At 42.7% G+C, this 16,535-nt stretch overlaps 1 protein-coding gene across 2 annotated transcripts; it reads left to right on the top strand.

Moving 5' to 3' along the window:
* Positions 1-1,368: 1,368 nt before the first annotated feature.
* Positions 1,369-16,530, top strand: LOC138946220 (methionine--tRNA ligase, mitochondrial-like). Of its 2 annotated transcripts, none has more exons than XM_070317745.1 (13): positions 1,369-1,413; positions 2,811-2,968; positions 4,416-4,504; positions 5,280-5,351; positions 5,930-6,016; positions 7,725-7,853; positions 10,202-10,307; positions 12,623-12,750; positions 13,702-13,817; positions 14,066-14,165; positions 15,000-15,111; positions 15,427-15,621; positions 16,166-16,530. In XM_070317745.1, exons 1-13 carry the CDS (start codon positions 1,397-1,399, stop codon positions 16,528-16,530), a joined length of 1,674 nt encoding a protein of 557 aa, XP_070173846.1. In that variant the 5' UTR covers positions 1,369-1,396. The 2 variants fall into 2 exon arrangements, with proteins under 2 accessions (XP_070173846.1, XP_070173845.1); XM_070317744.1 differs by having other exon boundaries at positions 4,389-4,504.
* The last annotated feature ends 5 nt before the right edge of the window (positions 16,531-16,535 follow it).

Genomic DNA, 16,535 nt, shown 5'->3' with positions numbered 1-16,535 from the left:
TGATCAATCTTTGAGTTATTAGAGTCCTGTATGAATGAGGAGGGCAGGGGTAGGGTGTTCCGATACAAGTTACTTTTCACTGGTAACTATCGATTTTAATAACTTTTTACTCAGTCTTAAAAAACTCACACAGTCTCTCTGGGCTGCAGATACTAGCATTACGTCCCTTTACTGAGTAGGCTCTTGTCACTGCATGGTAATCTAGGCTCTTAAAACGTGATGTGCAAGTCTGTGCGCTATATATTGATGTGAGAGATTGTTGCAAAATGTTGATTCAAATTAAAGATGATTTCAGCCTGTTGTAACTTACAAACTAACACTCTACTCTGAGAACAAGAAGAGCAAACGCTCGATCGAGTCACTTTCGCAGTTCTGAATATTATATGAGGCATCAGATGGACAGGAAGAAATTGCTATTCACAACACAATACAGATGTAAATAATTTGATGTAAAGAATAATCCTATAAAGTTTGAATCAAATCCGATGAATAGTTTCAGAGATATGATATTTCAATTTTTTTCCTTCAAGACATACCTGTGACCTTGAAAAAGGTCAAAGGTCACCAAAGCAGACGTCAAAGTGTAGAGGTCACTGGGAGTCACGTTCACATAAAATTTGAGCCCGGTCACTTTTATAGTTTCCGAGAAAAGCCCAACGTTAAGTTGTGTGTTGCCGAACAGAAAAGGCTAGTTATCTCCCTTGTTTTTCTGATAACGTTCGTAAAAGGCTACAGATGTAAATACTTTGATGTAAAGAATAATCCTACAAAGTTTCAATCACATCCGATGAACTTTGTCAAAGATATAAAATGTCTAATTTTTCCTTTGACGCTGACCTGTGACCTTGAAAAAGGTCAAAGGTCAACGAAACCATCGTTAAAGTGTAGAGGTCATTGGAGGTCACGACTAAACAAAATATGAGCCGGATCGCTTTGATAGTTTCCGAGAAAAGTCCAACGTTAAGGTGGTGTCTACGGACGGCCGGCCGGCCGGACAGACTAACACTGACCGATTACATAGAGTCACTTTTTCTCAAGTGACTCAAAAAAATCATTGTGTTCAAAATAGATCGAGACAGCAACAACAAGCTAGCTGCATGCGCTGAGTGTCACTGAGATAATTGTTACACAGTGTACCCCCACACCCCCAATTCAAGACTTCCCGGGCCCTGTATAAGACCTTGCTTTTTCATACACCTTATTCATGACCTGTAAAAATGGTATTTTTTTGTGCCAGTCGAAGGGTTGCCATTTCTAGAACGAGGCAGCTCGTTTCCGGAAATGCGGCGCTTTGTTGGAAATCAAATGAGGTTTCGGGAAATCCCGATTATTCCAACTCTGCCCCGGATTCTTACTTTGCGCCCAACATGCTGATAGACTTACTCCCCTTAGCAATATGTCTGCGCCCATACGGTACGTCTGCTCTGGCAAGAGTGTATGCCCGACTTTTCCCGAAAGTTCCGTTTTAAGGTCATGTTCGGGGTTTTCAGAATATAGTTGGATGCTCTTGGACCTCACGTTCAGTGTCATTTTGATAAATATCCTCTGTAAACACCTTGGATACTGATAAATCGTACCACAGGAGGTGACCTCAATCTCACATTTATCTTCTATAATTTATACCACAACGGCGAAATTACCATCAACTTCGCCTAGAAACCGGCCCCCACTAGATCAACGCGCTCTTCACACACTGAGGCCTACCAACTCCCAGCATGTAAGACAATATACAGAAAACAGTCATTCTTCCTTCGCACCATTGGCGAGTGGAACGCCCTCCCTCCCACCGCAGGCAGTAACAGCCTCGGTGGATGCATTCAAGACCCTGATTTAGACCCCCCCCCCCCCATCCCCCCCATCTTCCCACTCCCAAAACCCTCCCATGCCCCCTGCCCTCTCCGGTCTACCCCCCCCCCCCACCCTCTTCCCACTCCCAAACCCCCTCCACGTATTGCTGCAGCTAACTCCCAAGTACACCAGAATCTTCAAAAAAGATGAAGGCGGGTGGAAACTAGAAGAAGAAGACACGGAAAGTCACCACTGTATTTTTCACTTTCACTTTGAATGGCGACGTTAATTATATTTTATTACGAGCTAATGACACAACATTTAGCGCTGGGACGTTAGTATGGGTCGGTTAGACACGCAATCACCACATACACGTGCGTGTGTGTGTGCGTGCGTGTGTGGGTGTGTGTGACCATGTTTGAATTTATTCGGATTTAGTTCTCTTTCCTTGTTTGTATTATGATTGTGTAAGTGTAAAGCGCTCTGGGCTCGTCACCACGAGGTTTACGCGCTATATAAGTAATCGTTATTATTATTATACCTTATGGTCTTTGTGTGGGAATATTCTCTTCATACGTTATGTATTTATTTTGTGAAGGCAGAGACTTAGATGTATCCCGTCTCTGGTAAGGCCCCCCCAAAAAATAGGTGTGGTTACGGTAACATAGCCAAAAAAAATAGGGTAGGTAGGTAGGCAATCACTTTTTTTTTTTTAAACTTTTTTTTCTAATGTGTACAAATTAAACCTACTTGACAGGGAAATAAGTGTGCGACACGGGCGCTTTCGCTTTCATTGCGTTTTTTGCACTCGTTTTTTTTGTTTTGTTTTTGTTTTGACAAATGTAATAAAAAGTTATAGGATCGTCCCCTAAAAATAGGGTAGGTCGGGTTACCGTAACCACACCTATTTTTTTTTTTAGGCCTAAAGGGAACTGTTAAAGGGAATTACACATTGTTTCTGATGTCAGTACAAGAAACATTTAATCAAACGATCCCTTGAAAACTTCTGGATCTTATTTCAGGATAAAGGGCTTGCATTCCTGCTTGAAAACGACATACCTGTCATTGAAACGACATGTCCATCGATCATGTTGCTGCTACAATCAGAGTGATGTTACCTCCCAGGATGGCAGGAAGAAGACATTCCACATCACCACTCCCATCTTTTATGTCAATGCAGGTGCGGCAACCCGGCAGGGGGTTCTCAATGTTTTTGCTGTTGTTGTTTGTTGAGGAAAAAAAGTAGCCTATAACTGAACTTAATTTCTGTAACTTTTCATTGTCATGTTCATTCGTTTTGTGAATTTTACAAGACTCATATTCAACTTCTTTTCTTCAAAGCTCATGATTTCAGTAACAAAACGGGCGGGGATGTAGCTCAGTCGGTAGCGCGCTGGATTTGTATCCAGTTGGCCGCTGTCAGCGTGAGTTCGTCCCCACGTTCGGCGAGAGATTTATTTCTCAGAGTCAACTTTTTGTGCAGACTCTCCTCGGTGTCTGAACACCCCCGTGTGTACACGCAAGCACAAGACCAGGTGCGCACGAAAAAGATCCTGTAATCCATGTCAGAGTTCGGTGGGTTATAGAAACACAAAAATACCCAGCATGCTTCCTCCGAAAACGGCGTATGGCTGCCTAAATGGCGGGGTAAAAAACGGTCATACACGTAAAATTCCACTCGTGCAAAAAACAGAGTGTACGTGGGAGTTTCAGCCCACGAACGCAGAAGAAGAAGTAAGAAAACATCTTAGTTGTCTTGAGGATGTGCAAGTAGAAAGGCAAAAAACAACGAATTTTCTTTTTGATTTGATAAAGCCAGTTCCACTTTCAGAAGGTTTTTCAGTTTCCTTTCGGTTCAAAATAAGAAAAATGCAAACAAGTTTGTCAGAATTATGCTGTAATATTACTAATTGCTGTACACATGAATGCATTGAAATACAGTGGAACCTCACTTTTCAGGCACTCCCTTTGATAAATGCACCTGTTTTAGACCTTGCTTTTTCAGAGTTTCTGGTCATAACGTTTGTTCATTTACCTCTATTTTAAGACTCCCTCCTTTCTGTGACCTGATTTTCTCAGAATTTTGTTAGGTCTTGAAAGGGGTATCCACTGCATTTCTTCTTCTTCTTCTTCTTTTCTGGGCTGCCACTCCCACATTCACTCATGTTTTTGCATGAGTGGGTTTGTACGTGAATGAACGTTTTTACCCCACCCTTCAGCAGGCATGGGAATTGTCCGCGAAATCGCCAATTTCCGCGAAAAGGAAATTACTTTTCAGCGAGAAAACAAAAATTGTCCGCGGAAAAAAGGTAAATTAAATTATATGTATACTATTGTCTCTCTATCTATTATTTTCTTACACAAGAACTATCAAAATATTGGTCTAAAATACTAACATTCGTTTTCCTTCCGGAAGGTGTCGCCCCCCCCCCCCCCCCCCCCTGCTCCCCCCAAAGGGGCTCTGCCCCTGTACCCCGCCGGGGCCTAGGTGGCCCCTGGACCTTGGCCTATTTTCTGAGTTTGATCTATTTTAGAATTCCCATGCCTGTTCAGGCAGCATACGCCGGGGTAACTGCATTTAAAATGTTTGCGTGTTACAGCTCCACACATTGGTCATCTGTACACAGCGCTACTGGCAGACGTGGCGGCCCGATGGCAGAGACTCAAAGGGAGGGACGTTCTCTTCTCAACCGGAACTGACGAGCATGGCCTTAAGGTGTGTGATGGTGTTGTTGAGCGTGGCCTTAAGGTGTGTGATGGTGTTGTTGAGCGTGGCCTTAAGGTGTGTGATGGTGTTGTTGAGCGTGGCCTTAAGGTGTGTGATGGTGTTGTTGAGCGTACAGTGGAACCCCTCCTTTAAGACTGCTCCCTTTTTAAGACCTTATTTTTTTTCCAGATCTACTGCTTATAATTTAAATTTACCTCCAGTTTAAGGCTCCGTCCTTTTTAAGGAGTGTGGTGTTGTGTTTGTTGAGTGGAATCCCCCTTGAAAGACCCACTTTTTAGACTGCTCCTTGTTTTTTCCCCAGATCTACTTGCTCATAATGTCTGCAAATTTACCTCCATTTTAAGACTCCATCCTTTTTAAGGCTCCCCTTTTAAGGCCTGATTTTCTCTGATTTTTGAAGGTCTTAAAACGGAGGTTCTACTGTACTTTACACATGGAGGACCACTTTGTTCAGAGAACTCTCTGATCTAAATCGGAAGGTTAGGCCAAGAAAAAAAGTCAATGTTTCCGATTCCCTGTCCAACCCTTCTTTTTCCTCCCGACCCTGCAACTTTTTTTGACATTTAAAAATAAAATTAATTAAAAATGACTGAACTCGAGTTCGCAGGCTTTACATACAAGCTACAGTTCTTTGACATTCACGGGACACAGCTTGCACGATTCCTCGCTTTGTTTTAATTTCTGCCATTCCAAACTTTATTTTTAACTTCGCTTTCTGTGCAGGAACGTTTGCTCACATCTGACATTGTTTTTAATTGTGCAGATCCAACAAGCAGCAGAGAAACATGCCGCATCACCAAAGGATTATTGTGACAAGGTTTCTGCACAGTTCAAGGTGAGTGAGAATAACAAAGGTTTTTCCTGACACTTTGTTTTTTATGTTTGCTGCATGTGCTTGTTGTACGTTGATGTAGCTGTACATTCTTGATAAACCTTGAAAGTTATTTTTTAATTATCAGTGTATTTTTTTCTCCTTTGAAGACATGTTTAATAAGGCCTACAGGCTGTTGACAAGGAAAAATAAAATTAGGGTTGGTAGGTTGGTAACTTTTTAATTTCTTGTTATTTTTGATTAAGGTCTTTATTTTTTACCCAGGTGTATGTGGCTTTTTTGTTGCTGTAACTGGCATGAGCCATGTCCCCTCAATGATGTGGAAGAGTAGCTTTACTTTTAAAGTCTGCAAAATCAAGATTGGTCATGTTAGATTAATTTATTCTGAAGGGTTTAATAACAAAGTTCCAGGTTAGTTAAGAAAAAATGGGGTTGGTTGAGGAACAGGAAACACTGAATTTTGTTGGGGGGGGGTGACTAATCTGACTATGCATGTGTAATTTTGAGCATACTTTGTAACTCAGCAAGTGCTCTTCAGCAAATTATCCCTACATTCCTTTTTTTATTTTTGTCTTGTGTAGGATTTGTTTGACCAGAGTGGAATTTCATACGATGAGTTCATCCGTACAACAGACACAAGGCATAATGCAGCTGTTGACAAGTTCTGGGTAAGTTTCTAGATGATTGGTATGCAGCTGTTGACAAGTTCTGGGTAAGTTTCTGGATGATTGGTATGCAGCTGTTGACAAGTTCTGGGTAAGTTTCTAGATGATTGGTATGCAGCTGTTGACAAGTTCTGGGTAAGTTTCTAGATGATTGGTATGCAGCTGTTGACAAGTTCTGGGTAAGTTTCTAGATGATTGGTATGTACCTGGAGTTCAGTGGAGCCCCTCTGTTAAGACCCCCCCCCCCCCCCCCATTCAGACTTCCTCCCTTCTGTTAAGACCCCCCCCCCCCCCATTCAGACTTCCTCCCTTCTGTTAAGACCCCCCCCCCCCCCATTCAGACTTCCTCCCTTCTGTTAAGACCCCCCCCCCCCCCATTCAGACTTCCTCCCTTCTGTTAAGACCCCCCCCCCCCCCATTCAGACTTCCTCCCTTCTGTGAAGACCCCCCCCCCCCCCCCCCCCCATTCAGACTTCCTCCCTTTCAAGACTACCTTTTCTTAGATTTTCTGTCATAACCACTGTAAATTTACCCCCATTTTAGATTGTCTGTCATAACCACTGTAAATTTACCCCCATTTTAGATTGTCTGTCATAACCACTGTAAATTTACCCCCATTTTAGATTGTCTGTCATAACCACTGTAAATTTACCCCCATTTTAGATTGCCTGTCATAACCACTGTAAATTTACCCCCATTTTAGATTGTCTGTCATAACCACTGTAAATTTACCCCCATTTTAGATTGTCTGTTATAACCACTGTAAATTTACCCCCATTTTAGATTTTCTGTCATAACCACTGTAAATTTACCCCCATTTTAAAACTCCCTCCTTTTCAAAACTTGATTTTCTCAGATTTTGGAGTTTTAAAAACGGGGGTGTTCCACTATAGTAATATGATTTGAACTGCAGGTAAATTATTTGTATTTATGTCATGACATGCTTTATTGAATATTGAGGTAAGCTTCTTTCTTTTTCTTCTGTGATAAGGACCTTTGTAATGTGTTTTCAAATTTCTTAATAACTGTTCCCTTAGAAAAAATTAATATACGTTATTTGTATTTTTGACGAAAATATGACATTTTACACAGATCTCGGCAGTCATTGTTCACCTTGAATTAGCAATTAGAACTAGCGCGGTCTCGGAGGAACACTGACTGTCTCGATCTGTGTAAAATGTCATATTTTCGTCAAAAATACAAATAACATTTATGTATCGATCGATTCTGATTAGAATTCCTTTTAGTTTTTATGATTGAACGCACACAAACATGCACTATTTTGTAGTCTCGGCTGGCCGCCTAAATATGAAGTTTTGTCGGCCTCTGACGTCACATGGCTCAAAGAAGGGAAACCCAGTGTTCAATCGATACATTCTGTTTTAAATTGCATATCATGTTTTACTTTTAGCACATTGTCATGACAGGGCTTCCTCCGAAAGCGGCGTATGGCTGCCTTAATGGCGGGGTAAAAACGGTCATACACGTAAAATTCCACTCGTGCAAAAAAACACGAGTGTACGTGGGAGTTTCAGCCCACAAACGCAGAAGAAGAAGAAATGACAGGGTAAAAATGAGGATGAAAGTCGCTTGTTCATTTCAATGCTTGTTATTCTCTCAGATGCCAGGAGAATGGTTCCCCAAAACTCTCACTTACATTTAGAGTGCTTACTTCTCTTTGTTTATCAGATCTTGTTATGGGCTGTTGTAGGAGACGCTACAGAGACGAGGTTACATCTACAAAGGCGGCTATGAGGGATGGTATTCTGTGTCAGACGAAGCTTTCCTGACTGAGGATGAAGTGCAAGATGGCGTTACCTCCGATGGACAACACGCAAAGGTGTGTTATAATGGAAGAGGGCATTTGGCTAGGTGTGTGAATTTGTGTGTATGTGTGTGTGTACATGTGTGTGTACATGTGTGTGTGTGTGTAATATGTGTGTAAACATGTGTGTGTGTGTGTGTGTGTGTCTGCATTTGTTGTGTGCATTTGTGTGTGTGTGTGTGTACATGTGTGTGTGTGTACATGTGTGTGTGTGTACATTGTGTGTGTGTGTGTGTGTGTACACGTGTGTGGGTCCTTACATGTGTGTTTATGTGTGTGTACATGTGTGTGGGTCCTTACATATGTGTGTGTACATATGTGTGTGTGGGATTGGTGTATGACCGTGTGTACATGTGTGTGTGTGGGATTGGTGTATGACCGTGTGTACATGTGTGTGTGTGGGATTGGTGTATGACCGTGTGTACATGTGTGTGTGTGGGATTGGTGTATGACCGTGTGTATGTGTGTGTGTGTGGGATTGGTGTATGACCGTGTGTACATGTGTGTGTGTGGGATTGGTGTATGACCGTGTGTACATGTGTGTGTGTGGGATTGGTGTAATACTGTGTGTACATGTGTGTGTGTGGGATTGGTGTATGACCGTGTGTACATGTGTGTGTGTGGGATTGGTGTATGACCGTGTGTACATGTGTGTGTGGGATTGGTGTATGACCGTGTGTACATGTGTGTGTGTGGGATTGGTGTATGACCATGTGTACATGTGTGTGTGTGGGATTGGTGTATGACCGTGTGTACATGTGTGTGTGTGGGATTGGTGTATGACCGTGTGTACATGTGTGTGTGTGGGATTGGTGTATGACCGTGTGTACATGTGTGTGTGTGGGATTGGTGTATGACCGTGTGTACATGTGTGTGTGTGGGATTGGTGTATGACCGTGTGTACATGTGTGTGTGTGGGATTGGTGTATGACCGTGTGTACATGTGTGCGTGTGGGATTGGTGTATGACCGTGTGTACATGTGTGTGTGTGGGATTGGTGTATGACCGTGTGTACATGTGTGTGTGTGGGATTGGTGTATGACCGTGTGTACATGTGTGCGTGTGGGATTGGTGTATGACCGTGTGTACATGTGTGTGTGTGGGATTGGTGTATGACCGTGTGTACATGTGTGTGTGTGTGGGATTGGTGTATGACCGTGTGTACATGTGTGTGTGTGGGATTGGTGTATGACCGTGTGTACATATGTGTGTGTGTGGGATTGGTGTATGACCGTGTGTACATGTGTGTGTGTGGGATTGGTGTATGACCGTGTGTATATGTGTGTGTGTGGGATTGGTGTATGACCGTGTGTACATATGTGTGTGTGTGGGATTGGTGTATGACCGTGTGTACATGTGTGTGTGTGGGATTGGTGTATGACCGTGTGTACATGTGTGTGTGTGGGATTGGTGTATGACCGTGTGTACATATGTGTGTGTGTGGGATTGGTGTATGACCGTGTGTACGTGTGTGTGTGGGATTGGTGTATGACCGTGTGTACATGTGTGTGTGTGGGATTGGTGTATGACCGTGTGTACATGTGTGTGTGTGTGATTGGTGTATGACCGTGTGTACATGTGTGTGTGTGGGATTGGTGTATGACCGTGTGTCTTGTGTGTGTGTGGGATTGGTGTATGACCGTGTGTACATGTGTGTGTGAGATTGGTGTATGACCGTGTGTACATGTGTGTGTGTGGGATTGGTGTATGACCGTGTGTACATGTGTGTGTGTGGGATTGGTGTATGACCGTGTGTACATGTGTGTGTGTGTGTACATGTGTGTGTGGGATTGGTGTATGACCGTGTGTACATGTGTGTGTGTGGGATTGGTGTATGACCGTGTGTACATGTGTGTGTGTGGGATTGGTGTATGACCATGTGTACATGTGTGTGTGTGGGATTGGTGTATGACCGTGTGTACATGTGTGTGTGTGGGATTGGTGTATGACCATGTGTACATGTGTGTGTGTGGGATTGGTGTATGACCGTGTGTACATGTGTGTGTGTGGGATTGGTGTATGACCGTGTGTACATGTGTGTGTGGGATTGGTGTATGACCGTGTGTACATGTGTGTGTGGGATTGGTGTATGACCGTGCGTCTTGTGCCTGATCCAGTGAAAATGGGACCACCTGTCACAACCAATCTCAAACATTGTGTAACTTGTCATCATTTTTCTCTGACATGTGTTACACATACCTAGGCTGCCTACTATCAACACAATGGGTTCAAATGGAGTTGTTTTAAAATGCCAAAAGCAGCCAATGTCTGTGTCTGTAAAGATATGTGTTTTCTTACCTGTGTTTGCAGTTTTACCATGCACACGAAGGAAGCGTTACAGTTATGTTTATATATTCTTCCAGGTATCCATATCAAGTGGTCAGCCAGTTACATGGACAAAAGAAGAAAACTACATGTTTCGTCTTACTGCCTTCCAGCAACAGTTGACTTCTTGGCTCGACTCTAAAGGTATGAGAAGCTTTTTTGAAAATATACAAAGTTGGGTAAAAAAGACGTGTAATGTTCATGGTCTGCAAATGAAGTACAAAGTGCACTTTTTTTTATTTTTATAAATAAGACTGTAATGTCTGTGACATACTGAATACCTACTGGCTAATACACCTCCAGGACAACCTGTGTCTGGCCTGTCTGAAAATACCTCTGCGTGAGGGGTTTTGCTGCCAGCGCAGTGAAAATAAAGAGGGAACATTTTCTCTGCCCGATCGGCAGCAAGCAGGATGTCTCTGAACTGAATATGATTCCATGAAGATTTAGATTTTTTTTTTTACAGAGATGAAGTGTGCAGTTGAAGGGATGCAAGCCTGTTGTAGCTGCTCATTCACTCTGTACTGCTCTTCTTACCTCCCTCTAAATTTTGACTAAGGAGAAGGGTATGTCATTTTGAGGTTGAGAGAGGGTATTATTATTATTATGGTGAGCTTATATAGCGCGAACCACAATTAACTGTGCTCTCCGCGCTTTACATACTAATTTTTGCCGTGTGAAATGGAATTTTTTACAGACAGACAGACAAACAAACATTTTTTACACACAATATATAACGCATTCACATCGACCAGCAAACCTCAAGCCTGTTAGGCGAAACTTTACCTTTCACGGCCTTTATTCCAAGTCACACGGGTATTTTGATGGACATTTTTATCTATGCCTATACAATTTTGCCAGGAAAGACCCTTTTGTCAATCGTGGGATCTTTAACGTGCACACCCAATATAGTGTACACGAAGGGACCTCGGTTTTTCGTCTCATCCGAAAGACTAGCGCTTGAACCCACCACCTAGGTTGGGAAAGGGGGGAGAAAATAGCGGCCTGACCCCGAGTCGAATACGCAACCTTTCGATTCCGAGCGCAAGTGCGTTACCACTCGGCCACCCATAAAAAACAAAACAACAAGAAGAGCAAACGCTCGATCGAGTCACTTTCGCAGTTCTGAATATTATATGAGGCATCAGATGGACAGGAAGAAATTGCTATTCACAACACAATGAGTCACGTTCACATAAAATTTGAGCCCGGTCACTTTTATAGTTTCCGAGAAAAGCCCAACGTTAAGTTGTGTGTTGCCGAACAGAAAAGGCTAGTTATCTCCCTTGTTTTTCTGATAACGTTCGTAAAAGGCTACAGATGTAAATACTTTGATGTAAAGAATAATCCTACAAAGTTTCAATCACATCCGATGAACTTTGTCAAAGATATAAAATGTCTAATTTTTCCTTTGACGCTGACCTGTGACCTTGAAAAAGGTCAAAGGTCAACGAAACCATCGTTAAAGTGTAGAGGTCATTGGAGGTCACGACTAAACAAAATATGAGCCCGATCGCTTTGATAGTTTCCGAGAAAAGTCCAACGTTAAGCCCAACGTTAAGTTGTGTGTTGCCGAACAGAAAAGGCTAGTATCTCCCTTGTTTTTCTGATAACGTTCGTAAAAGGCTACAGATGTAAATACTTTGATGTAAAGAATAATCCTACAAAGTTTCAATCACATCCGATGAACTTTGTCAAAGATATAAAATGTTTAATTTTTCCTTTGACGCTGACCTGTGACCTTGAAAAAGGTCAAAGGTCAAAGGTCAACGAAACCATCGTTAAAGTGTAGAGGTCATTGGAGGTCACGACTAAACAAAATATGAGCCCGATCGCTTTGATAGTTTCCGAGAAAAGTCCAACGTTAAGGTGGTGTCTACGGACGGCCGGCCGGACAGACTAACACTGACCGATTACATAGAGTCACTTTTTCTCAAGTGACTCAAAAAAAACCCATGCCTGCTTGCACCTGTGCTTACTGCAGGATGTGCTCACAGCACAGCACAGAACAGATGATTAGAATAGAATAACTGTATTACATAATTTGATCTTGATGTAATGGTCACTTAAAGTGATAATATCAAAGAAAAAAAAGCCCTCAAGTTGTATGTGAAGGGTAACTGCAGGGCATGTGGAGGGTAACTGAAGGGAAACTCATGGTCCACATAAGGGCAACTAAAGGGTATATGAAGGGAAACTTGTGGTTTCAAACAAAAACAGTATTTTTTTATTTTTTTAATAAGGTTGTTTTAGCAAGTACTCTTGAAAACAGAAAGTTTTTGAGAGAATAGATGTTGCAAACAGACATTTGATTATTCACTTAAGAAAACAGAGTTTTACATACTGTTATTTATTTGTTTATTTATTCAGTATTGAGAAGCGCTTAGAACTTTAACAGGATTTGTGACATGGAAATAACCTTATTATCATTATTCATTTGAACTTTTATTTTTGTTTAGCTATTCGCCCGTCACAGTTTGAGCCTATGGTGCGGAGTTGGGTAGATGACCTTCGTGACCTCTCCATATCCAGGCAACGAGAGCGTCTGACATGGGGCATTCCCGTGCCCGGTGATGAGACACAGACTGTAAGTTCTCTTGTTCAAGTGCATGGTTTTAACAATTGTGAGAGTGTTGTTGTTTGAATTGGTTTAAATTTGAAAGCATTGAAGTCCACTTTAAAGTGCATCACCCTGCTGTGTCTCTGGTTAGGAGGTCTATCCCCGACAAGAGCAGAAAACAAACTGATAAGAGTTTGGCCAAGGGTCCTCACATTACAGGTTCTACTGTAAATTTACCGTACTTTCCGGGTGACAAGGCGCTTCGTTATCTAAGACGCACCCCCTTCTTTTTAAAAAAAATTGTAATCCAGTCACCCATTGGACGCAGGGGGCCGATAGGGCGCACCAAAATGACCCAGTTTTTGCCATGAGAGGTGGTTCCCCTGTCATATCTGAGAGAGGAAACACTTCCTGCACCGGGGTCAGTGACCAACTTTAACTGAGTGAAAATACGTGTGCTCTGTGTGTGCGGCCAGATCAAAGGCATTGTGATAGCTGGGTGGCCTTGTTAAAAGACACGACCTTCCCAGGGGTCAATGACCCAGTTTTTGCCATGAGAGGTGGTTCCCCTGTCATATCTGAGAGAGGAAACACTTCCTGCATCGGGGTCAGTGACCGGTCAGTGACCGGTCAGTGACCGAGTTTAGCAGAGTGAAAATCTGTGTGTGCGGCCAGATCAAAGGCAGGGCAGTACCTAGTAGCTGAAACATGCATTATCACAAGTTGTTTGACTGGTACTCAAGCGGTCTCTTTGATTTTTTTCGTATTTCATACAGGGATTAGGCGCTTCATTATACAAGACGCAGGGGTCGAACTCGAGGAAAAAAGTCGCGCCTTATGACCCGGAAAGTACGGTAATCTGATTTATGGGATTTTTTCCCCTGCCACTCTGATCAGCAAGAAGGACTTTTAAGCCTGTTACTGATATATGATTGCAAGGGTCAAGAGTGTGCCTAACCCCAGGTGTCCATGTTGCAGGTGTACGTGTGGCTGGATGCCCTGGTCAACTACCTGACAGTGGCTGGCTATCCGCAGTGTGTCCAGCCAAGGTGTTGGCCGCCTCAGTGTCAGATTATCGGAAAGGATATACTCAGGTGTGTTACTCATTGTTTTGTGATTGTGTGTGTGTTTGTGGTTGTGAGGGTGTGTGTGTGTCTGAAAATGGTTATGGTTACTCAATACATTAATTGCCATTGATTCTGTGATATATGTGGTAACCGTGAGTGTTAAATAAAATGACCTGTCACAAGTATATTTTTGTTATGCAGTTGTTGTTTCATTTTCTTCTTTCTTCAAGCATGTATATTAAATTTTTTTTATATGATTCAAATGTCCTTATCAGATTCCACGCTGTATACTGGCCAGCTTTCCTGTTTGCGGCAGACATGGCTCCTCCGAGAACGCTGCTCTGTCATTCCCACTGGACAGTAGAAGGACATAAAGTGAGTTGAGCGTTTTGTCATGCAGTCACTGATTAACCATGACTGTACAGTGAGACCTGACGGGCGCAGTGGCGTGGTGCTAAGACATCGGCCTCCTAATCGGGAGGTCATGAGTTTGAATCCCGGTCGCTGCCGCCTGGTGGGTTAAGAGTGGAGATTTTTTTCGATCTCCCAGGTCAACTTATGTGCAGACCTGCTAGTGACTTAACCCCTTTCGTGTGTACACGCAAGCACAAGACCAAGTACGCACGGAAAAGATCCTGTAATCCATGTCAGAGTTCAGTGGGTTATGTAAACATGAAAATACCCTGCATGCCTACTCAACGAAAGCGGAGTGAAGCTGACTATGCACTCAGAGCATAGTTTGGGGAACTATAGTATAGTATTGTCTCTCACGTAACCAGACAAATTCTGGAACGCTGAAGAATAAGAACTTTTTAGAAGAACAGTGGTCCCTGCGATGTGAGCCCATCCCCCGATGAATGATGTGGTAAGAATAGCTGAGATGCTTTGGAGGTGCCAGTCTGATTGACGAGTGCAGACAACTTTTTCAGTATCAACCAATTGTGTTTAGTTCTTGCCAAGCTTGCCCCCAACAACAGCGACAAGTCAAATCTGCGCTATACTGTACTTCATGGTTGTTTGTGTCACTAGCTACTGTTGGTTGACTTTCAACACAAGCGAATCAGTTTTGGTCACTACCCTATGAACATTTGCGGAATATGCATGTTTTTGAGACATTGTGGAAGTATTTTAAAATTTAAAAAAAATTTGTGTTCGAATTTTGTGTGCTTTTTAGTAATTAACTGCTTACAAATGTTTTGCTGTGTGCAGATGTCGAAAAGCAGAGGAAACGTGGTGGACCCACTGGAGAGACTGGGCCGATTCACAGCCGATGGTTTACGCTATTTTCTCCTCCGAGAAGGGTCCCTGGGGTCTGATGGAAGTAAGTTCTAAATCTTGTTTCTGCCAGAGAGGTTAGAAAGAACACGCTTACTTAGAAAATATGTTTATTGTTCACATTCTCTGTGTCTTTTTGTCTTGAACTACTGTCTTTTGAACACATAGTCTTTCCAATTTAATTTGCTTGTTTGTTGTTTAACATCTGGAAAAAAAAGTTGGCATGTTAAGTTTTACTGATCATGATGATCAGATTTAGAATTCTTGAGGCTTGGGGGGGGGGGGTCATAAAAGTAAGAAAGTAAGGTTCCCAAACACTAGATGTTTACAATATTTTCTGGTTTGTTCTCTTTCATCTCAGACTACAGTGATGCACGTGCGGTGGAGAGAATAAACAGTGACCTGGTCAACAGTATCGGCAATTTGCTGAGTCGCACCACAGCGCCCTCTGTCAACAAGGCGCAGGAGTTTCCTCCCTTGGAGTCTGATGCTGAGTTGGCAGCTTTTTTCACAGACGTAGACGTCAAAATGTACCGCTCACTTCAGACACTGGCAGGTATAGTGATGGTCTTTTATTCCCTTTTTTTCTGTCTTTCTGAGAACGGTATATTTTGTGCGAGATGTTGAAAAAGTTTGAATTTGGGGGGGAAAATGCAGCACACGTGTACAGGACAGGAGATGAAATTTGTGGCTAAACAGTTGGTGATCATAGCTAGGCTGAAGCAACAAATGGGGAACAGTGGCTTGCCGTCTACATACCCTTTCTTCTTATGGTGGGAATTTGGCGTGCGGAACCTGGTTTTACTCTGCCATGTCGGCAGCATTATGCTGTCTTGGATGGTTGGTTATTATTTGATTTATCTCTTCAGCTGATTGCTATTCCAGACCAATGCAAGTTTGTTTCTTGTGTCACCTCACTTAGCAAGATCCAAGCTTAAAAGCTATTTACAATCAGGTCTATCACTGTTAAAAAAAAAGGTTCTAAAACGTCATAACTTTCATTGCTGTCTTTGAGAGTGTATGTTTTACCAGTTTTTGAAAGGACGTTGCAGTTTTGTTCCTGTGATTCTACAACTTGTGTTATTGTCCTTTGGTTTCAGAGCAAGCTGATGAACACTACGGAAACTACGCCTTCTCTCGTGTGATTGACCTGGCACTGGGACACATACACTGGGCCAACGCAATGGTGCAGAATCATCAGCCTTGGGCGCTCGTCAAACTGGATGACGCTTCTTCGGAGAAACACCTGAAAAGTGTTCTTCACGTTGCCATGGAGACACTTCGAGTATGCGGAATATTGCTGCAGCCAATGATACCACAGTTGACAGATCGACTGCTGACAAGACTTGGTGTTTCTGAAGAGGAGCGATGCATCAGTGATGTGTGTGACAGTGGGAACGAGTGTGCGCGACCTCTTGGGAACAAAGTGACACTGTTAGGTAGAATTCAGACTGGGAAATCATGATGTTG

This window comes from Littorina saxatilis, linkage group LG13 (assembly GCF_037325665.1).
Source record: "Littorina saxatilis isolate snail1 linkage group LG13, US_GU_Lsax_2.0, whole genome shotgun sequence".
NCBI lineage: Eukaryota > Metazoa > Mollusca > Gastropoda > Littorinimorpha > Littorinidae > Littorina > Littorina saxatilis.
Note: the sequence above shows the minus strand (reverse complement) of the source record. Positions and strands in the feature narration are given on the sequence as shown.

Coding starts and splice junctions, on each gene's coding strand:
- LOC138946220 (XM_070317744.1), top strand. Junction 4,505..5,279: donor CTGACGAGCATGGCCTTAAG/GTGTGTGATGGT, acceptor TTAATTGTGCAG/ATCCAACAAGCAGCAGAGAA. Junction 14,166..14,999: donor GGACAGTAGAAGGACATAAA/GTGAGTTGAGCG, acceptor TGCTGTGTGCAG/ATGTCGAAAAGCAGAGGAAA.